Source organism: Pan paniscus, chromosome 19 (assembly GCF_029289425.2).
Source record: "Pan paniscus chromosome 19, NHGRI_mPanPan1-v2.0_pri, whole genome shotgun sequence".
In the NCBI taxonomy this organism is placed as follows: Eukaryota; Metazoa; Chordata; class Mammalia; order Primates; family Hominidae; genus Pan; species Pan paniscus.
In genome coordinates, this window is record NC_073268.2 from 80,687,968 (window position 1) to 80,708,235 (window position 20,268).

Below are 20,268 nucleotides of genomic sequence, written 5' to 3' on the forward strand. Positions count from 1 at the left end.
TCTATTTTACTATTTTCTCATTTAACCATACTAGCAAATAAGGAAAAAGGCTATTAAATGACTCCCCTGATGTTGGAAGCTGACAAAGCTTTTATGCAATTTAGCCTGTAACTAAAAATTCACCTGTATCAATTCATTCTGACTCCTGCAATATGAATAGCTCATTATAAAGAAGGGCCTTCTGATTCCCCCTGCCTCCCAAATTATATAAAAAGGAACAGTCATTTGTTTTCATGGAAAAAAAAACCAAACAAAAACAAAAAAAACCCAGACCATCTAAGCAAAGTTTTACATGACATTATATAAAATAAAGTACAATTTCCACTTAATTCAGTCTTCAAATATTTTTTATTGGAAGGCCATGCATTGCCTTCATTTATTGTATTTCAAATCACTGTACATTTACTTTTGTGAAAACACTGCCTGCATTTTCTAGTACAAAAAAAACCTAAAAATTGTTTCAGGAATGTAGAGAAATATCCAACTTAAATAGCGAAAAAGTGCACCATAATTACTGCTGCACTGCAGTCATTTCTGCAATTCCCATGTTTCTTAAATAACTATCTTGTCAGATAACACACAATATAAAGAGCAATTATGAAAAACAGACATTTACATATACTTCTAAAGTCTTATTGGGAATATCCTGTTGGCATTGGATAACCAATCATAGGTGCAGCTGCAGTAGCAGGATATGCATATGCCTGTTGGTTCATACCATTGTGCATATTTGGAACATTACTTCCGTATTGCTGAGTGCTATCATAACCATTCTGGTAAGTCCCTGTTGGATTACCAGTCCTAAAACTGGTCTGTATACCAGCAGACACAAAATTACTTCCAAAGCTCCCATTGGTGTAATTTGCAGCACTGTAAACACCATTCTGAGTTTTTGCCCCAAAATCTCTTTTAAGCAGGCTAGAGTAACCTCTGTCATAATTTTCCCTGTCTCTAAAGGTATTAAATCCACCCCTTTTGCCCGCAGAGTATCTGTCCCGACGGTCATCCTTCATGCCTCCTCTACCCCTGGAACGACCTGTCAAGAAAACAATTGCAAATTGATCAATTATGTCTATGACACAAATCATTGTGGACAGAAAGAAACAGATCTATTCATGGTAGGCGTGAAATGTTTTTACAATTTTTCAGCTTAAGTTTTCACATTCAAAGGTTTTACTCACCCTCCAATACCATTTAAATGGATTTGTAGACAACGATGTGACTCGTAACTACCAACATTTCCTATCAGTCATCCTTACCTGAACCTCTGTCTTCGACCAACTGAAGCAACTTGGGATTAATTGCTTGATTAGCTTCACGAAGCACAGAGATAAGGTCGCTCACTTGCTTTATGTTATTAGGTGTAAAGAAAGTGTATGCTGTGCCTGTTTTGGTACTGCGAGCAGTTCTTCCAATTCGATGAATATAATCCTCTGAGGAGTTAGGGTAGTCATAATTGATGACAAATTTCACATCTTCCACATCTGTAAGGTGTTGCAGTGTGGCAAAATAGCAATGTACGGAGTTTTGCACACCACAACAGCCAGACCAAAAATAAAAAGTTAGACAATTGTATTCCCAAGAAGGTACGGGCTGCAAAAAATACAGTTAAAATGGTTATCCATTTCCTGTAGGAATACCATTGAGGTTGAAAAAAGAAAAAAAAGCACATGTCATCTGTATAATTCATCACCCACCCAGTGACAGACCCTGTCAAAAGGAATGTGTATTCCCTAAGCACATTCCCAAATCAGCAAGTTCCCTTACAGATCATCAAGTGACATCTGAATGCTTCTGCGCAGTAGGGCCACTTAAAGTTTCACAGCAACCTCTTCATGTGCTCATTTTGAGGACCTTGAAACAAAAAAATGTACAAGGTCCTTTGCATTACACATTCATCAGAAGTTCAAAATTCTGGCCACACTGCTTGTCTTGCCAAGACCTTACAACCGCAGCTGCAAGAAAACATACCTGTCCCCCAAAAGTTGTTTTTATGCACTGTGTCTCGTCTAGGCAAGCGCTTCCAAGAAGCCAGGATTCACTTGAGAATGTGTCTCTCTCTGGCAGGTCTCGACATGACGACTACTGTGTAGGTGAGGGAGGAACTTTCAAAGCACTTTCTTTTCCCACTTACTATGTGTGAGAAGTTGCTCCTGCTCTAGATCTCATGTGCCAGTACTCACCAATTTGTAAAAGGCTTAGTACCTTTTAAAGCTGCTCTCTCCATTTCAAACTTGAACAAAAATTTCATTGAACATTGAAGTTTGGAACTACTTCTTCGACATTTCAGCAAACTCACTGAAACTCAAAGACCCACAGATCACAGTGAACAGTTTGAAACAAGGCTGTACCATGGCAGTCATGCAAAGCATGGGACAGAAGAAATACCACGGCAGTGAACTGTGAGGATAACTTCCATTTTTTCCCTCGGAGAGAACAGTTTACGGGGCAGAGGTGATATGTTCTGCCTTTTGAAGATTACTGGCACACGTTCAGCTTTTTCACCTCTCTAATCGACTGGAAGCAGCCAGCCGATCACTAGTCCTCCATCCCCCTCGAGTCCTCCGATTGTCATGCCTAGGCCTTGCCACAAAGACAGCACCTTTATGTGAAAAAAACTTAGAAAAAATGCAGGTTAAAGAAAGCAATAAACTTTCTTTAAAAAAGTTAAATGGAGATCTTCTGCGAAACCAAGCCATGAATGCGAGTTTGTACTAACCTAGCCCTCTGGAGGCCACATCTGTAGCAATCAGAATAGGAGCTTTTCCATGTTTGAATTCTACAAAGGAAGGCATATACATGATCAATTAACTGAGCAGAATTCTAGCTAGGTTAAGTAAGGGGGAAAAATACTTCATTTGAAATATTTACCATTTAGAACCCAGTCACGCTCTTGTTGACTCTTGTCACCATGGATACCCATGGCAGGCCACCTAAGTTAAAAGACAAGTTGTGTTATTAAACTCACATTGAAAACCTCAGACTCCAGTGCTTGACTACTTTTGGTCACAGATCTCTTTAATTTCGCCAGAAATGAAAGAGAGTTAAATTCACTATCAGATATGAAAAAAATCCACTGCTCGTGATCCAAGTTTGCCCTTTCCTAAGCTGTTTTAATCAATCTGCTTCAATGGAGGAGCTCACACATACCCATCTCTCCTCATTTTTCTGGTAAGCTCATCACATCTTCTTTTGGTTTCCACAAAAACAATGGTTTTATTCTCCTTCTCACTCATGATCTCTTCCATTAGACGAATAAGTCTAATAATAGGAGAGAGAAAGGAAAAATCCTGAATTTTAAAAGACCATTGCTAGGGCCACACATTTATGGTCAGCAAAACATTAAGTTCGATTTACATGGCTGGAAGTCAAAGAGGAAACGCCTGCTAATCCACTTATCGAGCAGTTCGACCCTTGGTCCTTAAGTCAACCAGGGGACACATGAATTCCTTCTATAGGAAAGCTGTAAATGGTGACAGCCATTATTTGAAGGATTCAAGAAATTTTCAGGATTAGTAGGCTAACTAAATGAAATCACACCAACTGAAATAACCTAAAACAACTCACCAAACAATGATCCCTCAATTTTACAGCAAAGTTGTTAGGAAGCAAATATAACAGAGTTAATAAAACTTACTTTTCATCCTTTTCTACGTCATGACACACATCCACAATCTGAAGAATGTTGTGGTTTGCACTCAGTTCAAGTGCACCAATGTTTATATGAATATAGTCTTTCAGGAAATCTTCAGCAAGCTGTCTTACTTCTTTTGGCCAAGTCGCACTCCACATTAGAGTTTGCCTATCAGGCTAATGGATTTTGGGGGGAAAAATTAGTATCAGACTCTTAAGAGTGAAAACAGAATTCAGTTTGATCACATATTTCAAAGGACACTTACTCTTATTTGATCCACAATCTTCCTTATTTGGGGTTCAAAGCCCATATCAAGCATTCTATCTGCTTCATCAAGGACAAGGTAGGTTGTTCTTCTCAGATTGGTTTTTCCACACTCTAAAAAGTCAATCAGTCTTCCAGGTGTTGCAATACAGATTTCCACACCTTTAATTAAATACGTAAGTGTAACTACAATACCTAGGATATTTAGCACCAATGACAAATAAAACACTTTTCATTACATACCTCTCTCCAAATCACGTATTTGTGGTCCCTTAGGAGCACCACCGTAGATACAAGTAGACTTCAAGCGACATGCTCTACAATATTCAGCAGCTACTTGCTGCACCTGTTGGGCCAGTTCCCGAGTTGGTGCCAGCACCAAACACTAAGGAAAGAGAAACAGCTTTCAGCACAAACCTGGATACTAGTTTTAAACTGCTAACTTATTAGTTATACTAGCAGATCCTTTCTTCATGTGTTGTCCAATACCCAAAACAGCTCCAGCTGAATAGGGTGAGCTAACCTCTATATAAAACCACCACAAATGATTACATCTTTAGCTATGTAGTCTAAAATCTATACATTATGCTTCTAATAAAAAGTTAAAAATATATACTTACAATAGGCCCATCACCTCTCTCTAGGAATGGCTGATGGTTGATATGGACAATGGCAGGAAGCAAATACTATTTAGGGTGAAGGTGGGGACAAACAGAAATCACATTAAAATACTCGTTTTTAAATTACTATTACATTTTCTTGCATATATCAAATCAACTCAAGAGTTCTCCCAAACTTACAGACAATGTTTTCCCAGATCCAGTCTGTGCCACTCCAACCATATCCAATCCACTTAGAGCAACTGGCCATCCCTGAGCTTGAATAGCAGTGGGTTCAGTGAAATTCTGTCTTGCAATAACATCCATGACATTTGCTATAATTAGTGACAGATATTTAGTAAAAATTAGTGATGCCAAAAAAAAGGGGGTAGGTGGAAACAAAAACACAGGAGTAGGTAGAACTGAAAAGTAGCACTTACCAGGGAAATTGGCTTCATAAAAATTTAGAACTGGCTTCGGGCAGTTGTGACCTCTAACTGTAATTTCCTTGCTTCTTCTATATGTTTCCACCTCTTGCTGCAAAACAAATTATAACAGTCTTAAAATTCATGACAACCACCCCTAGCTAAATACGTAATTGATAAGCCCCTAACTTCATAATTTAGTAACTAGTTTAAAGCAGCCTTCATTTTAATCTGGACCCACCTATGAACACCCTATTATGAAAAAAAAAATTTGTTATACTCAACCTAATTTAAGTAAAACAAAATCCCAAAGCCACCTGTATCCAAAAGTGAGTCACACCTTTCCCAATTATGAAGTCAGAACATGTAACTCTACCAAAATTGAGTTATTTGCAAAACACCTGTCAGAATTTCATTTACTAGAATCCATGATCGAGTTACAGCCTGATGAAGCCACATGAATTTACTCACTGCTGTGCGCCTAGCCAAATCAGGGTGCTCTTGATAAAAATTCTTCTCAAATTTAGGCAGCTCATCAAGATTCCACTTCTTTTTAACTAATTTCTCCCCAGGGTTTCCAAACTTCTTTCCAGATAAGGGCCCTGCCCTACTTCCTCCAAATCGAGGTGCACCAAACCTGGAATGAAAAAAAAAACGTTATTCACATTTTCAAATGGCTATACCTAGGTTTCTGTATAGATTTGTCATCCATTGGCACAAGCTAAAGACCACTGAAAACAGACTTCGAGAGGTAAACCTAGCACTGTCCTTCGTGAAAATCTGTCTCTCTCTCAACAGCCACAGTTAACATTTCCCGTAGTCCCAAGTACACATTACTTAGGTCATGTAAACAGCCTGGGATTTATCATGTCGGAAGCCGGGGATTTATCATGTCGGAAACTTGTCACCCACATGCCAGAATTTGGGATTCTGGCACACACCACTTCTTGTGGTTACTGTAATCTTCCCCACCAGTCTAGCAATTCACTATCAGGAATAACAAGGCTACATGAACCGAAGAGCATCACGACGATGTTACTCATATCGCCGTTTTGGAGCCAAACAGCTTTAGTGGTAAGAACCTAAACAGTACAGTCAGCGATAACAGAACAAGGGTTTTCTCAGAAACACTTCTGCTAGCAAACCGAGCTGGGGGGACGCCGCGATAGAGCTCCGGATCAACGAATCAAAATTATATAACGCAGGAAAAAAGAAAAGGAGGAGCCGGCGACTACCGGGGGAGGAGTCCCGGCCCGGGCGGAGCCGGCCGGGCGGCGTTCCCGCTGGGGCGGCGCTTCCCCCTTTGTCTCGCATTTCTCTCTGCGCCACATTTTCTCGACGCTGCCATTTTGAGCTCCTCCGCCGGGCGGGGTAACAAAGGCGCCGCCGCCATGTCCGAGGCCGGCATTTTGTACTCGCGACTCAGCCACATGGCTGATGCCGGCCGCCCTCCTACCCCAACAGCACCAGGGCTTTGGAAGTGGTCCCCTCGCTCCTACAGAATGCCCGGCCACCCCAAAAACACCTCCCGAAAGGCCGCACCTAACAGATGTTCCTTCGTCTGCCTCGAAGCGTCCCGCTTTCATCCGCACAATACGCTTCCTCTGAATTCCCTCAACAGCTACCAAATGGGAGCCGCCCCGACGGCTCCCCGATCCCCACACAAAAAGCAAGCTTGAAGACACTACACCGTCAAATCTCTTCCAATCACTGTTACGTGAATATCAAAATGGCGCAAGCCTTCGGAAAGGAGGTCCCAAGATAGCCCGGAAAGGCCGAGTCCAAGCCGCAAAGCCCCCGCCGGCCGCCACCCTGACCCGCCCTCCCATCCCCCCACCCGCCAGGCCTGACAGCTCGGCTCCCAAACTCACCCTCGGTCCCGGCCGCGGTCTCGGTCACTCGAATAACCCGACATGGCGTCAATGGTTGCGGTTGGCGGGGAACGAAGTATATAGAAAAGCGTGCGACGAGTCGCTGGAAATGGCCTCGATGACGGCGAAGCCTTGCGGGGGCGGCAGCGGAGAAAGGACAGCGATGACACCAGCCGAAGCTGCACTACTAGAGACCGGTAGAAATGAATGAGGTGCCGGCCGCTTTCCGGCAGCCGCTTTTATAGTCTGGACCGCCTCCTACGCCGCAGGGAACGCTGGGAGCCGCTCTATGACCTAATCGCCCCGCCCCTCGCGCATAGGCCGCAACGCCCGCCGGCGTTCCAGGATCGCCGCGCTTTCACCCCTCCCCGCGCCACTCTCTCAGGTCAGGGCCCACCCACCATTGGAATGCCTCATTCTGCACTCTCTTGACCTCACCTTCTTCTGGTTTTTCCACACCTCAAGCAAGCCACCCCGCCCTTTCCCAAGCCCAGCCCCGCCCACCCTCGCCACTCGGAGATGTTTACGTCTCCAAAGAGCCCTCACGCCTGTAACCAAAAGAGGGGGAAGGCGGTGCCTGGCGTTGTCACGTGACTGTACCACCCCGGACCACCGAGAGAGCGGGCCGCACTACTTCCCCGTTGACGTCGGCGGAGGGATACAAAACGAAATAGCCCACCGGAAGTGCGCTGCTCGCACCCCGGGACCCGCCCGGGCTGCCGGCTGATGTGGACCGTCCGACCCGCGTGTCTGATAATCCTCTGACGGGTTTTGGTCGGCGGAGAATGGTCTCTAAACTTCCCAAACCGCCCCCGTTTCACGCGCTGTGAAAGGAAGTGCTCCTCTGATGACCAATCAGCGGCGAGAAGCTCTTTTAACGTCCGTTCCTCTTTCACGCCTCCTTCCCCGCGCTTTGGTTCGTGCGCCCGCGCCCCAGCGTCGGGTCTGCGTGGATCGGCCCTTCCAGGACACCGTCGCCTTCCCGGCCGCGTCGGAGTCCGGCGGCGACCTGCCTCTGAAACATGGCCGGCTCGGATGCTGGTGAGTGTCTCCCTGGGGTCCCAGTATGTGTGGACTGAAACCGTCCACCTCCAGGGAGGCCTCGGGCTAGCCCGGACTGGGTCTGGGCTGTCGGCGGGGCTCGTGACCTTCAGACGCCGCGTCGCGCTGGCGGGTTCCCTGGATAGGGTCTCTCAGCTTCACCACCTCTTCGCTTCGAGGCCGTGGAACAGCAGTATGCTGTGGGAGAGAGAGGGGCACTGGGGCGAGGCCGGTAGGACACTTGGGTCCTGGCTGTAAAAAGAGCGGTCAGAAGGGTCGTCCCCGGATTTGTCTTTCTGTGGGGCGTCTAGCCGCTGTCCGTGTGCCCTCCGCCCTTGCACTATGGGCCCTGAGGTCGTACCTGCTTTTGTATTGGTCTTTAAAGGAACAGCATTCTTAAGATTTATTATGCCCCTGCAGAATAGTAGAATATGCCCCTGCAGAATAGTAGAATATACCCCTGTAGAATAGTTGTGCTTTTTTCTCTTCAGTGCCCTCTAGAGTCATGGGCTTTGTCTAGCACCGCTTTTGAAGAGCGAATTAATTTGGTTGTCTAGGACGCTTTCATCCTTTTCACAAGGACTGCGTACAAACCAGTTGTCATGGTTTGGCCAGCTGTGAGAAGTGGGCGTGGGGAGGGGGATTATGTGCATGGAAAATACACTCTCATTCGTTTCCAGAACGTTACGTGTCCAGAACATAGTGGAGATGTTTGTTTCTAATGCCGATTGAAAGTGCTTTCCTACCAATCCCCAGGCATTTCAAAGAACAAGTATTTTAAGCTTTCTAAGTTACTTTTGATACAGAAACCGTTAAACTTTGCAAATCCCAGCAATATCTAGGGGAGAGGAGAATGTGGTACGCAGGAAACGTCAACAGTATTGATAATTCTGAGCTTCATGTACTTCCCATATTTTCTTTCATATAGATCGATATAATAAAAAAGAAAAACTAACAAATGCATTACCGTTGATGTTGTCATTATACCAGTTCTTAACAGCCTAAGTTTAATCACCACTTTTTCCGGCACCAGAGAAATCCTGACTTGCACAAGATAATTGGGTAAACACAAGACCAATACTATTGCGAGTGCGAAGCAACCTCCATTAATGAGTTTCTGGTAACCTCGGATTATCATTAAACTGTTGTTTATGACATAATATTCCTGTTTACTTGTAAATATGTTTTAACTAAAAACACCCATGTAAGGCTTATATAAGTAAGATTTTAGGCTGCAACGGTAACAATTGAATTTGCAGTATAGTTTTGACTATATAGAAATTACAGCACTCTGGAAATCATCCCAAGAAATTAAATACATCTTTTTAAAAACCATGCCTAAAGGGTCTTTGAAATTCTCTAACAATCAAATTCCTTATCTTCTGCAAAGTTCAGTGTCTGTTTTTGTTGGGGGGGAGGTTGTTGGATTTTTTAAATGTGTGTGTGATTTTTTTCTGGTGATTTTTAAGACTGATCTTTCCCCCTTTTTCCCAACAGAGTGGGTAACCATTGCCAATAACCTTCTTTTTAAGTGTCATATACATCTGAGAATACATGAACTTCAAGACTGTGATGCTAATGTTTTTATTGCTCTTTATCAGTCTATTTTGGGAGAAAAGGTACCAGGTAAGAATACTAAAAGCAGGAGTAATTTTGCCTATATCTTAGGCCAAAAGTTTTTAGTCCTTTAGTTAGATTCTTTGATATTTATAAAATTTCATTTTCTCTTTGCTTGTATCTTTTTTAATATTGCATATTAAATTCTATATTAATATACAATATTAAAATAAATATTGTATATTGTATTTAATATCACATATTGTATAATTATAATATTGTATTCCTTAAGGAATACCCTGTGGAACCCACTCATAATAATGGCCTTGAGCAGATCAGTTTGAGGGCTCCTGATAATCACGGCTTAACCTAATCATGGCTAATGCCTTGTGAAAGTTGCATCTTTTCTGTAAATGTACCTTCAAAAGTTGTAAAATTGAGTGGAGCTTGGGAATTTATTGGATCCTGTTACTTAACCAGTGCTAGGGATAAGAATTGATGTTTGTAGATGATGAACCTCATTTACCAAGACAGTTAATAAGCGCATATGTCCTTTCATCTTGCTCACCATCTCACTATGTTCAAGACCAGGGTGGTACCAACTCGGCTTAAGTGATCCTCCCGTCTACCTCCCAAAGTGATAGGATTACAGGCATGAGCCACCATGTCCAGCCTGTGCTGACCTTTTAAATCTTTATACCAATAATTCTAGTTGGCTATTCAAAAGGACATATAAGGGCCAGGCACGGTGGCTCACACCTGTAATCCCATTACCTTGGGAGGCTCATCACTTGAGGCAGGTGGATCACCTGAGGCCAGGAGTTCAATACCAGCCTGGCCAATACGGCAAAATGCCATCTCTGCTAAAAATACAAAAATTAGCCTGGCATAGTGGTGCATGCCTATAAACCCAGCTACTTGGGAGGCTGAGGCAAGAGAATTGCTTGAGCCGGGGAAGTGGAGGTTGTAGTGAGCCAAGATCACGCCACTGCATTCCAGCCTGGGCGATAGAGTGAGACCCTGTCTCAATAAATAATAAATAAACATACATATGTGTATATATAAGAACGCTCCTTGAATGCCTGCTGTGTTTTTTTTTTTCGTAGAAAGTAGCCCATAGTTATGGGTTGAAGTATCATGTCTTGGCTCCCTTATTAGACTATTAGCTGTCTTTGAATTTAGGGACCACTTTATCTTCCTTAACATGGTGCTTCTTGTAAAGCATGTTCATGTTTATCTATCTATCTATCTATCTATCTATCTATCTATATATATATGGTGTAATAAATATTCAACCGTATTCAACCAGTCCAATATTGATAAATCGGTTCAATCAATAAATACTCAACCAGTAAAGATTCTGCTGTGTAGAGTTCAGGGTTTATTAACTTTATCTGTACTTTACAGCATGTTCTGTTTGGGCAGAGCCTTTATAGCAGTTGAGCATATTCAGTAGCCTAGTCAGAGACAATGAGATGAAAACTTGGCCTCTCATGGATACAAAATTATGTGATTTTTTCCCCCCCAGACCTCATAGTTATTCCTAGGAGTCAAGAAGATGATGCACACAATGTACAAGCAGTAATTGATTCACTGGCCTTGGACTACTTGCAGGTCAGCTTGTCTCACATAACAGGTTGGTATATGTATAACTATCACATAATTATGCATTTTAGTAAAAATAATTGTTAGAACTGTAGACATTGTTTACTTAACCAAATGAGTGAGCTTATGGAGTAGACCAAATTGTAAGACTGAGCTAAGACAATCAACTGATAGAGGTCAGGTCCATACATGAGAACTTTTCCAGGAGAGCTGAACATTGATTTTGCAATTGATCTGGATCTGAAACGTAAATATCCTAGCTGGTAATTTGAGGTGTGTTTTTTGTTTTTATGTTATGCTGTTTTATTTATTTTTATTTTTTGATTCAGAGTCTCACTCTGTTGCCCAGGCTGGAGTGCAGTGGCGCAATCACAGCTCACTGCAGCCTCAACCTCCCAAGCTCAGGTGATCCTCTCACCTCAGCCTCCCGGGTAGCTGGGGCTACAGGTGTGCACCACCATGCCTGGCTAATTTTTTCTATTTTTTGTAAAGACAAGAGTTTCGCCATTTGCCCAGGCTGGTCTGGAACTCCTGGGCTCAGCTGATCCACCTGGCTCCACTCGTGAAATTGCTGGGATTACAGGCCTGGACCACTGTGCCTGGCCTTCGGGGAACCTGCCCCGATAGTCACGTAGGTTCTTTTCTATTTTATCTAAGCATCGGCAGGTTTGAGAAATAAAGGGACAGAGTACAAAAGAGAGAAATTTTAAAGCTGGGCATCTGGGGGAGACATCACATGTCTGTAGGTTCCGTGATGCCCCACAAGCTGCAAAAACCAGCAAGTTTTTATTAGGGATTTTCAAAAGGGGAGGGAGTATACGAATAGGTTGTGGGTCACAGACATCAAGTACTTCACAAGGTAATAGAATATCGCAAGGCAAATGGAGGCAGGGCGAGATCACAGGACCACCTGACCGGGGTGAAATTAAAATTGCTAATGAAGTTTTGGGCACCATTGTCATTGATAACATCTTATCAGGAGACAGGGTTTTGAGAGCAACCGGTCTGACCAAAATTTATTAGGCGGGAATTTCTTCTTCCTAATAAGCCTGGGAGCGATATGGGAGACTGAGGTCTATTTCAGCCCTACAGTCTACAGACCATAAAAGATGGCCACGCCCGGGGGACCGTCTATAGACCTACCCCCAGGCGCGTATTCTCTTTCCCAGGGATGTTCCTTGCTGAGAAAAAGAATTCAGCGATATTTCTCCCATTTGCTTTTGAAAGAAAAGAAATATGGCTCTGTTCCGCCTGGCTCACCCACAGACAGAGTTTAAGGTTATCTGTCTTATTCCCTGAACAATTGCTGTTATCCTGTTCTTTTTTTCAAGGTGCCCAGATTTCATATTGTTCAAACACACATGCTCTACAATTTTGTGCAGTTAACGCAATTATCACGTGGTCCTGAGGCTACATACATCCTCCTCGGTTTACGAGATGACAGGATTAAGAGATTAAAGTGAAGACAGGCCTAGGAAATCACAAGGGTATTGATTGGGGAAGTGATAAGTGTCCATGAAATCTTTACAGTTCATGTTCAGAGATTGCAGTAAAGACAGGCATAAGAAGTTATAAAAGTATTAATTTGGGGAACTAATAAATGTCCATGAAATCTTCACAATTCACGTTCTTCTGCCATGGCTTCAGCCGGTCCCTCCATTTGGGGTCCCTGACTTCTCGCAACACCTGGCCGTATTGTTTTATTTTAAAGCATACTAATGCTACTTGTTTGTGATAGCTAAAAATTAGAAACACGTAAATGTCCATTAGTAGGGATTGGTTAGATAAATCATGATAGCTGCATACAGTGGACTGCTCTGTGGCTGTAAAAGATGACTGAATATGCTCTTTGTGCACAATGTTCCATGTTAGGGGAACAATCTCTAGCATATGTGATGTGAGAAAAATGTAGTACAATTATAATGGTAATGTGCAGAGTAGTATGCTAGTGTTTGTAAAAACAAAGGTGTGCAGAAGTATTTGCAGTTGTTTGCAATCGGAAGAACTCTCTAGAAGCATATACAAGAAACTCGTAATACTGATTGCCTCCAACAAAGGGAACCTCAGGGTTGCAGGACAAAGGGACAAGAACTTTCAGTGTATACTTTTTGCACTTGCTGAATTTTGAACCATGTTATCTATTCAGAAGTTTTTTTCTGTAATTAAATCTCCAAAATAAAGTATACTATACTGTATTCTAAAACTAAGCATACCAAATATATTTATAAATCACTGTATTATGTGTATTTCATTTATGTTTAGAAATGAATGATTATTCCAGTAAGTTATTTCAAGCTTATGAATAGAGGGAATATTGACAATGTGAAACTATAATCACAAAAAGAGGATTTATACTGTTGATTTATTCTTTGATAGTTGTAAAAGGAGATAAATGTTAATCAGGATAAGTCCTGATTTACATCTCTTAATTTGATACTGACAAGAACAAATTTTTGCGAAGAGAATAAAATACTCTTCTGTCTTAAGTTTTTTAATGCAGTTCTAGGTGAGTCAATGGGTAAATCAGTTTGGAGATAATTTGAGGGCTACTCCCATAGTTTCCCTCTTTTTTTTGCAATTTGTAATTGCTTTATCACCCAAGTAGGACAAGTTCTGGTATTTGTGCTTGTTAAACATACTATAGCAGGGTTATAAACATACATGTTTGTAAAACTCTTTAATGCAGAGCTGTCTTTGACAGATTACACCCACCCTATGAAAAATTGTAAAACAGTTTCTCCTGCAGCATGAAGCACTGCATTCTGGCTGGCAGTCTTAGTTGCTAGGTTGTCAGTATACTCCCCATCCTAGAAACTGAAAAGTTTTGAGGATGCTCTTGGGATATACTCAGGTATTTTTAAGGCGGAAAAACACGTCCAAAACCAAGATTTCTGGTTCATTGTTTTAAACGAAAAAACTCAAACGTTGTCGTTACTAGTAGTAGTATAAAACGTCAAATTTCTGGTTTAGGTTTGTTTTGCATCATGGCTGAGGTTACGAATGGCTAGATTCTCCCAAATGTCAAATTTCTACACTGCTTTTCCCATATTGGTGTGAACTCATGAGAATGCCAGGCATGATCTCCCAAAGGACAATCAGAGTGTCACAAGAGTTAAGTACTATCTATACCTGAGGTTGATTTGGAGTCCATTTCAGGTGACATTAAATATGTCAAGTTTCCATGCTTTTTGCCAACCCATTTCTATTCAACATTTCAACCTAATCATTTATATTAAAAATCTGTTACGGAGTAGGTACTGTGCTAGGGACTATGCTATGATCTATGAGTGTAAGTTATGAGTATGAAGTGGATATGGTAAGAGATGTAGCTGGAGACGCTGAAGATGGAGTGAGATTTAAAAAGGTTTTATATGCAGGGCTTATATTTCAGAAAGGGAGCCAGGGAAAGGATTTTAATCAGAAAAATGGTATGATCTATACAAAATGAGGAGTTAACAAATATGGGGGGTTATGGTGGAGAACTCAGGAATTTCTGATGAAAGTATCCCAACAAGTTTATTGGTTTTTTTGTTGTTTTGATGTTACTCTGCTGCTATAATCTTCTGAACAAACCACCATTTAGAATAGGATACCACAATCTGAAAGTGTTCTCTCCTGCCACTTTTTCCCACCAATCTGGTAAAGTTCTGTTTAGCTGCAATATATTTTGGTATAAATCTTACTAGAGATGTTTTCTTAAGTCCAATTATTTTGCTTCTCCAAAAAAGGAAGGAATATGCCAGTGAATTATTAGACACCATATTTAAAGCTTCCCCCTTTTTTTCTTCAAATATAATCAGGCAGCAGGAAATTGTTGTTTTTAATATTTATAATTGTTTCACCTGTATTCTTTTTTTTATTTAATCTCCAAGGAGCTGTAAGTTGGTATGTATCGCCTGTATTCTTAAATAGCATTTTCACAATGTTATATCCAAGTTTCAAGATTATGAAGCTTTCGGATTTCATGGTTAAATTTTTTAATAGCTCTATATTTCTGTCTCCAGGAGAAAATATAGTGAAAGGAGATAAAGAATCTATTAAGAATCTCCTGGAAATATTTGATGGTTTGTTGGAGTATCTTACAGAACGCATCAGTGAAACATCTCATGAGAAAAGTAAGTTTAAGAATGGAAATTTGGTTTGGTTTACCTTTTATGATGTGTCCCTTTTGCCTTTTATCTTTTTGTGTATTTTTCTTCATAGGAAGCAGATTCACTAATACAGTATACCTGATAACCGTAGTTGTAAATTTCAAATTCTTATTGTTCCAGCTGGTTGGAAACTCTTAGACTGTCATCATGTTCTTTATCAACTTGGATGTTGCTTATAAATTACTTCAAAACTAATTTATACTAGAAAGATAAATTTCTGGCTAAATTATTTATTGTCCTATGATTGCATAAAATTTCTTTCTCCAAAATTTCGTGTGTCAGAACTGCTATTTATGGTAAATATTTGGATGTTACTGAGGCATCAACAGGAAGAATTGGTGCATTTGTGTCTTTAGCCTGCACTTACATTTGTGACAGCCTAAATATTTCAGATATTTGTCATTGCAAAAAGTGAAAGAACTTAACTGTCTTAATAATTTGAGATTAAGTAAATAATGCTGTTGGTCATGAATGGAATAATATATTACCTGTTCTTATGTTGAAAAGTTATCAAAAATAAACTTTCAGCAGCAACCACAATTTACATAAATCCGAATACAAATTAAGACAAAAAATTGGGGTAGGCTCATCCTCCTTCATTCTCACTTTGTTTATAGTGAGACCTGTGATAGTCACATTTGAAATTAATCTTAAAGTCTTTAGTTAGAGTTTCCTACCTTTAATCATTGTTACTAAACTGTTTAAAAGCTGGGAGGGAAAATTGAAAAGTCTGCCACCCTGGACATTTCTTTGTTTCAAAAATTGAGTGTTTTATAGGCGTCTGGGTACTCTGGGAGGATTCCAAGCTGCTTGTCATGTTGATACTCTCAAACCTGTACTTGAGTCAGGGAGACAGCCATAAATACATACAGTAAAAGCATAAAGGGGGAATTAGAACTAGGGGAGAGTATTGACAGGTGGAACTCACCTAATTCAAGGCTACCAGTAGGTATTTGTATGCTGTGTACCTTTCTAGTCTTTTTAGTAACAGGGTTAAGAGGTAGAAAACAACCTCTAAGTAAAGAGATTGAGATTAATTTGAAATGTAAAGAGAGCAGCAGTTTTTTACAGTTTAGTGCTTGCTCGCAGGAAGGGGAGGGATGGTAGTGCCTGGCTAATGATATGGCAGTGGGGATGAAGAGAGGAGGGGGCAACTGAGAGATACTTTTATGTGAGTCTGGTGGTGGTGAAAGACTGAAGGATATTCCCAGGGGAGATCGGCAGTATGTGGTGAGCTACTGGGGAAGTTGCTCAGATAGGCTTCCCTATATGACAGTACCTTAGCTGGACAGCATTTTCTTACAGTCTGCTTCTCATCTTTGCAGGTCTAATATATACTTACCTGGCAGTATTGCCTAGAGCTGATCAGGTTCTTCAAAATGCCAGTTAACAGTAATGGGAAACAAATCTTTATTATCACTAATCATATCAGCTGTGCAGGGCAGCTTCAACCTGGGACCTGAGCTAGCATTATCATTTACCACTGAAGAAGGAGGGGTTCGAAGGAAGACCATGGGTTCAGTGCTGGGTTCTGCCTCTCACTATATGACGGCAGCTCTCTAAGCCTGTTTTCTCATCTGAAATTCTTTCATGGTTGTTGTGAAAGTTAAGTAAGTAGATGTGTGTAAACAGTTGAGCACACAGCCTAGCTCAGAGTAAATGCATAATAAATGTTAATTGATGTTATTGAAATGTTGCTTGGTGAATATGGAAATAGAAAAAAATGAAGGTGGGTGTTTGAATGGTGAATCTCTAGACATGGGCATGAGAATATCCAAAGGGGTAAATCTGAATCATGGGAGGTTTCACCTACATGTATTTTGAAATTATTTCCCTAGTGAGTTATAGCTACTGGTGAAAGTATGTATTCTTCAAGTATGGTGGGGTGGAAAAAGACTGATGGTCTTAAGAAAAATTTCATCCAAGCCCTGATACAGCCTGACTCAGCCTAAGGCATGATTATCTTGGAGCTTGCATTATGTTGACACAATCATGTTTTCTGTCACCTTGATATACCTCAGACATCCTTTACAGATGGAGAGGTATAAAAATATTGAATGGACCTGCCACTGACTTAAAAAATAAAACATTGCTCATAGAACTGTAGACCCTGTTTTTAAAGCAATATTCTTGTTTCTTTGTTACTCGAATAATACATGCTCATTACAGGTGATTTGATTCTTTCTGATTGCATTTTCACTAGAACCCTGTTTACCATGGCAAGTTAGGGGTGCCTCACTGTCCTTACCTTTCCCTGCCTCTTACATAGAAAAAGTAGTATTCACTTAGGGGTTTTTTGGTATTGTTTTTATCTGTTCTGAACAGGTGAAACTGAACAGTATTTTAAAGAATCTGATCGAGGAGAACGTTTGGAAGAGCCAGAAAGTACTAAAGAATCTAAATCATCATGGAAAAGAGTTTCTTTTGGGAGGTAGCACTTAGTGTCTCTGAATTTAATGAAAACAAGTTACGCTTTTTGGACTAAGAATTAAAATCACACATAATATACCAAGATGGCACCAAAAAAAGCTAATGTGAAACTTCTACTAACTTCTCATATTTTAAACTTTCCTGAGGGAGTTTTAAGAACCTTGAGTTACATATAATACCTAAATCTCAGTATCAACTATCTACTCATTTTTATATTTTTCTTTTTTTTTCTTTTTTGAGACGGAGTCTCATTCTGTTGCCCAGGCTGGAGTGTGGTGGCATGATCTCGACTCACTGCAAACTCTGCTTCCCAGGTTCAAGGGATTCTCCTGCCTCAGCCTCCTGAGTAGCTGGGATTACAGGCACGCGCCACCATGCCCGGCTAATTTTTATATTTTTAGTAGAGATGGGGTTTCACCATGTTGGTCAGGCTGGCCTCGAACTCCTGATCTCAGGTGACCCACCTGCCTTGGCCTCCCAAAGTGCTGGGATTACAGGCATGAGCCACCGCGCCTGGTCCCTGTTTTTCTCTTAATCATCAAAGTACGTCATCATCTTTGCAAAAAACTTGCAAAATAGAAAAAGCAGGAAAAAACTATTCTGAACTAAATAACTGCTGTTAACATTTTGTTAAATTTTTTAGTCCTTTTTACTTTTTTTTTTCTTTTTTGGATTTAGTTATATGTCTATATAATTTCGTTGCCTGCCCCTCACCCCTGCTTTTTTAATAAAGAGACAGGGTCTTGCTCTGACACCCATGGTGGAGTACAGTGGCTTGATCAGAGTTCACTGTAGCCTTGAACTCCTGAGCTTAAGCCCAAGTAGCTGGGACCACAGGTGTGCGCCACCACACCTGGCTAATTTTTTTTTTTTTTTTTTTTTTAACAGAGATGGCATCTTGCTATATTGACCAGGCTGGTCTTGAATTCCTGGCCTCAAGCGATCCTCCTGCTGCAGCCTCCCAGAGTGCTGGGATTATAGGCATGACCCACCTCACCAGGCTCGTTTCCTGCATTTTTAAACTTAACATTAAGTGTTCTCAAGTTGTTTAATTTTTTTTTTGAGACAGAGTCTTGCTGTGTCACACAGGCTGGAGTGTGCAGTGGCACAATCTCAGCTTACTGCAACCTCTGCCTCCCGGTTTCGAGTGATTCTTGTGCCTCAGCCTCCTGAGTAGCTGGGACTACAGGTGCACGCCGCCACGGCTGGCTAATTTTTGTATCTTTAGTAAAGACGAGTTTTCACCGTGTTGGCAAGGCTGGTCTTGAACTCCTGACCTCAAGTGATCCGCCTGCCTCAGCCTCCCAAAGTGGCGGGATTACAGGCGTGAGCCCCTGCGCCCAGCCTCAAGTTGTTAAATTCTTTATAATAATTTGTAATCACTGTATAACATCATTCATGTGGATGCTTCATAAATTACTAAGCCATTCCTCTAAAGTAGAGAGTTTTTTTATATATTATCAAAAACGTGATACTTACTGTTTATTCTTTTTTTCCTCATATCTTGAGGCTAGATTCAGAGTAAGACAGTGTAAATGTTTTAAGGCTAATAATAAAAGTTGCCAGACTGTTTTCCAAAAAGGCCATGACTGTACATTTACCAACAGTATAGAAATGCTGGGTTTACAGGACCTTCATGAGCCAATATCATTGATCATTTTCACAGTTTTTAAACTTATGCTTCTTTCATAGACAAAAATGTATTGTCATGACAGGTTTGATTGCACTTCTTGCTAACTAGAAGTTGAACATAATGCTATGTCTTCATGGTTCGAAGAGCACAGGCAATGCCTTCTTTTTTAGGTATAGTACATTGTAAAAAATCTGTCTCAGAGGAGACCATCAGAAGATGAAATTTTTTTTTTTTTTGAGACAGAGTTTTGCTCTTGTTGCCCAGGCTGGAGTGCAGTGGTGCAGTCTCGGCTCACTGCAACCTCTGCCTCCCAGGTTCAAGCAGTTCTCCCGCCTCAGCCTCCAGAGTAGCTGGGATTACAGGCGCCTGCCACCACGTCCAGCTAATTTTTTGTATTTTTAGTAGAGATGGGATTTCACTATGTTGGCCAGGCTGGTCGCAAACTCCTGACCTCAGGCAATCCACCTATGTCTGCCTCCCAAAGTGCTAGGATTACAGGTGTGAGCTACCATGCCCAGCCTGATGAACTTCTTTCCATAAGAATTTTAAAGTAACAAAATAAGCGCAAAAGTGAAACAATTGAAGGATATTTAATGCAAAGTTAGCATCCCACCCCCTTCACTCCCACACCCTAGAGTCACCAGTATTTGCTGTTCTTCTATACATTTAATCGTTGACACTTTATATACAGCTATTTCTACCATTCATATATCAGTGAAAACAAAACATAAGCAGCAAGACATGCTAAGCAGCAAAAGGGAGAGTCTTTTCCTTTTTCTGCACCCAGCAGCTCTCCAGGTCCTCAGGGGAAGGGCCCTCTGGTCAGGCTGGACCCTGAGTGAAGGAGGGAACTTTTCCAGGTGCTCCTTGTCTTCTGAGATGTTGGGCCCCTCTTGGGATGGAGATGAAGCAGAATCCACTGGTGAAATCATTAGACTTGGAGACACAGCACACACCTTTTCTCTAAGAAGTAATGGTGAGTAGTTAAACCTGAAGTATCAGTTATTATTCAACATATAACTATAAAAATGTAAATGGTATGTAGGAGTGTTTAAAAT

General features: G+C 41.2%; 2 protein-coding genes across 6 annotated transcripts in view; one reads left to right on the plus strand and one right to left on the minus strand.

Annotated features, from left to right (window-relative positions):
- Positions 1–329: 329 nt before the first annotated feature.
- DDX5 (DEAD-box helicase 5) lies at positions 330–6,926 on the minus strand. 2 transcript variants are annotated; one of them, XM_003811368.6, is made up of 13 exons: positions 6,794–6,926; positions 5,394–5,559; positions 4,938–5,034; positions 4,699–4,832; positions 4,519–4,584; positions 4,142–4,283; positions 3,900–4,060; positions 3,638–3,810; positions 3,151–3,261; positions 2,872–2,933; positions 2,720–2,779; positions 1,260–1,484; positions 330–1,036 (listed from the first exon to the last, which is right to left on the minus strand). In XM_003811368.6, the coding sequence occupies exons 1-13, from the start codon at positions 6,835–6,837 to the stop codon at positions 633–635; spliced, it is 1,845 nt and encodes a 614-aa protein (XP_003811416.1). In that variant the 5' UTR covers positions 6,838–6,926; the 3' UTR covers positions 330–632. The 2 variants fall into 2 exon arrangements, with proteins under 2 accessions (XP_003811416.1, XP_054956878.1); XM_055100903.2 differs by having other exon boundaries at positions 330–1,593.
- A 547-nt stretch (positions 6,927–7,473) lies between these two features.
- The window catches only part of CEP95 (centrosomal protein 95), a 31,248-nt gene continuing 18,453 nt past the window's right edge, over positions 7,474–20,268 (plus strand). Inside the window, exons 1-6 of one of the 4 annotated variants that reach the window (XM_003811366.6) lie at positions 7,474–7,834; positions 9,332–9,460; positions 10,920–11,027; positions 15,001–15,111; positions 17,473–17,578; positions 20,071–20,186. In XM_003811366.6, the coding sequence (XP_003811414.4) occupies positions 7,816–7,834; positions 9,332–9,460; positions 10,920–11,027; positions 15,001–15,111; positions 17,473–17,578; positions 20,071–20,186 (589 nt within the window). In that variant the 5' untranslated portion in view covers positions 7,474–7,815. Of the gene's footprint in view, positions 7,835–9,331; positions 9,461–10,919; positions 11,028–14,997; positions 15,112–17,472; positions 17,579–20,070; positions 20,187–20,268 lie in introns of those variants that run through there. The other 3 variants (XM_063599324.1, XM_055100900.2, XM_055100902.2) reach the window with 3 other exon arrangements.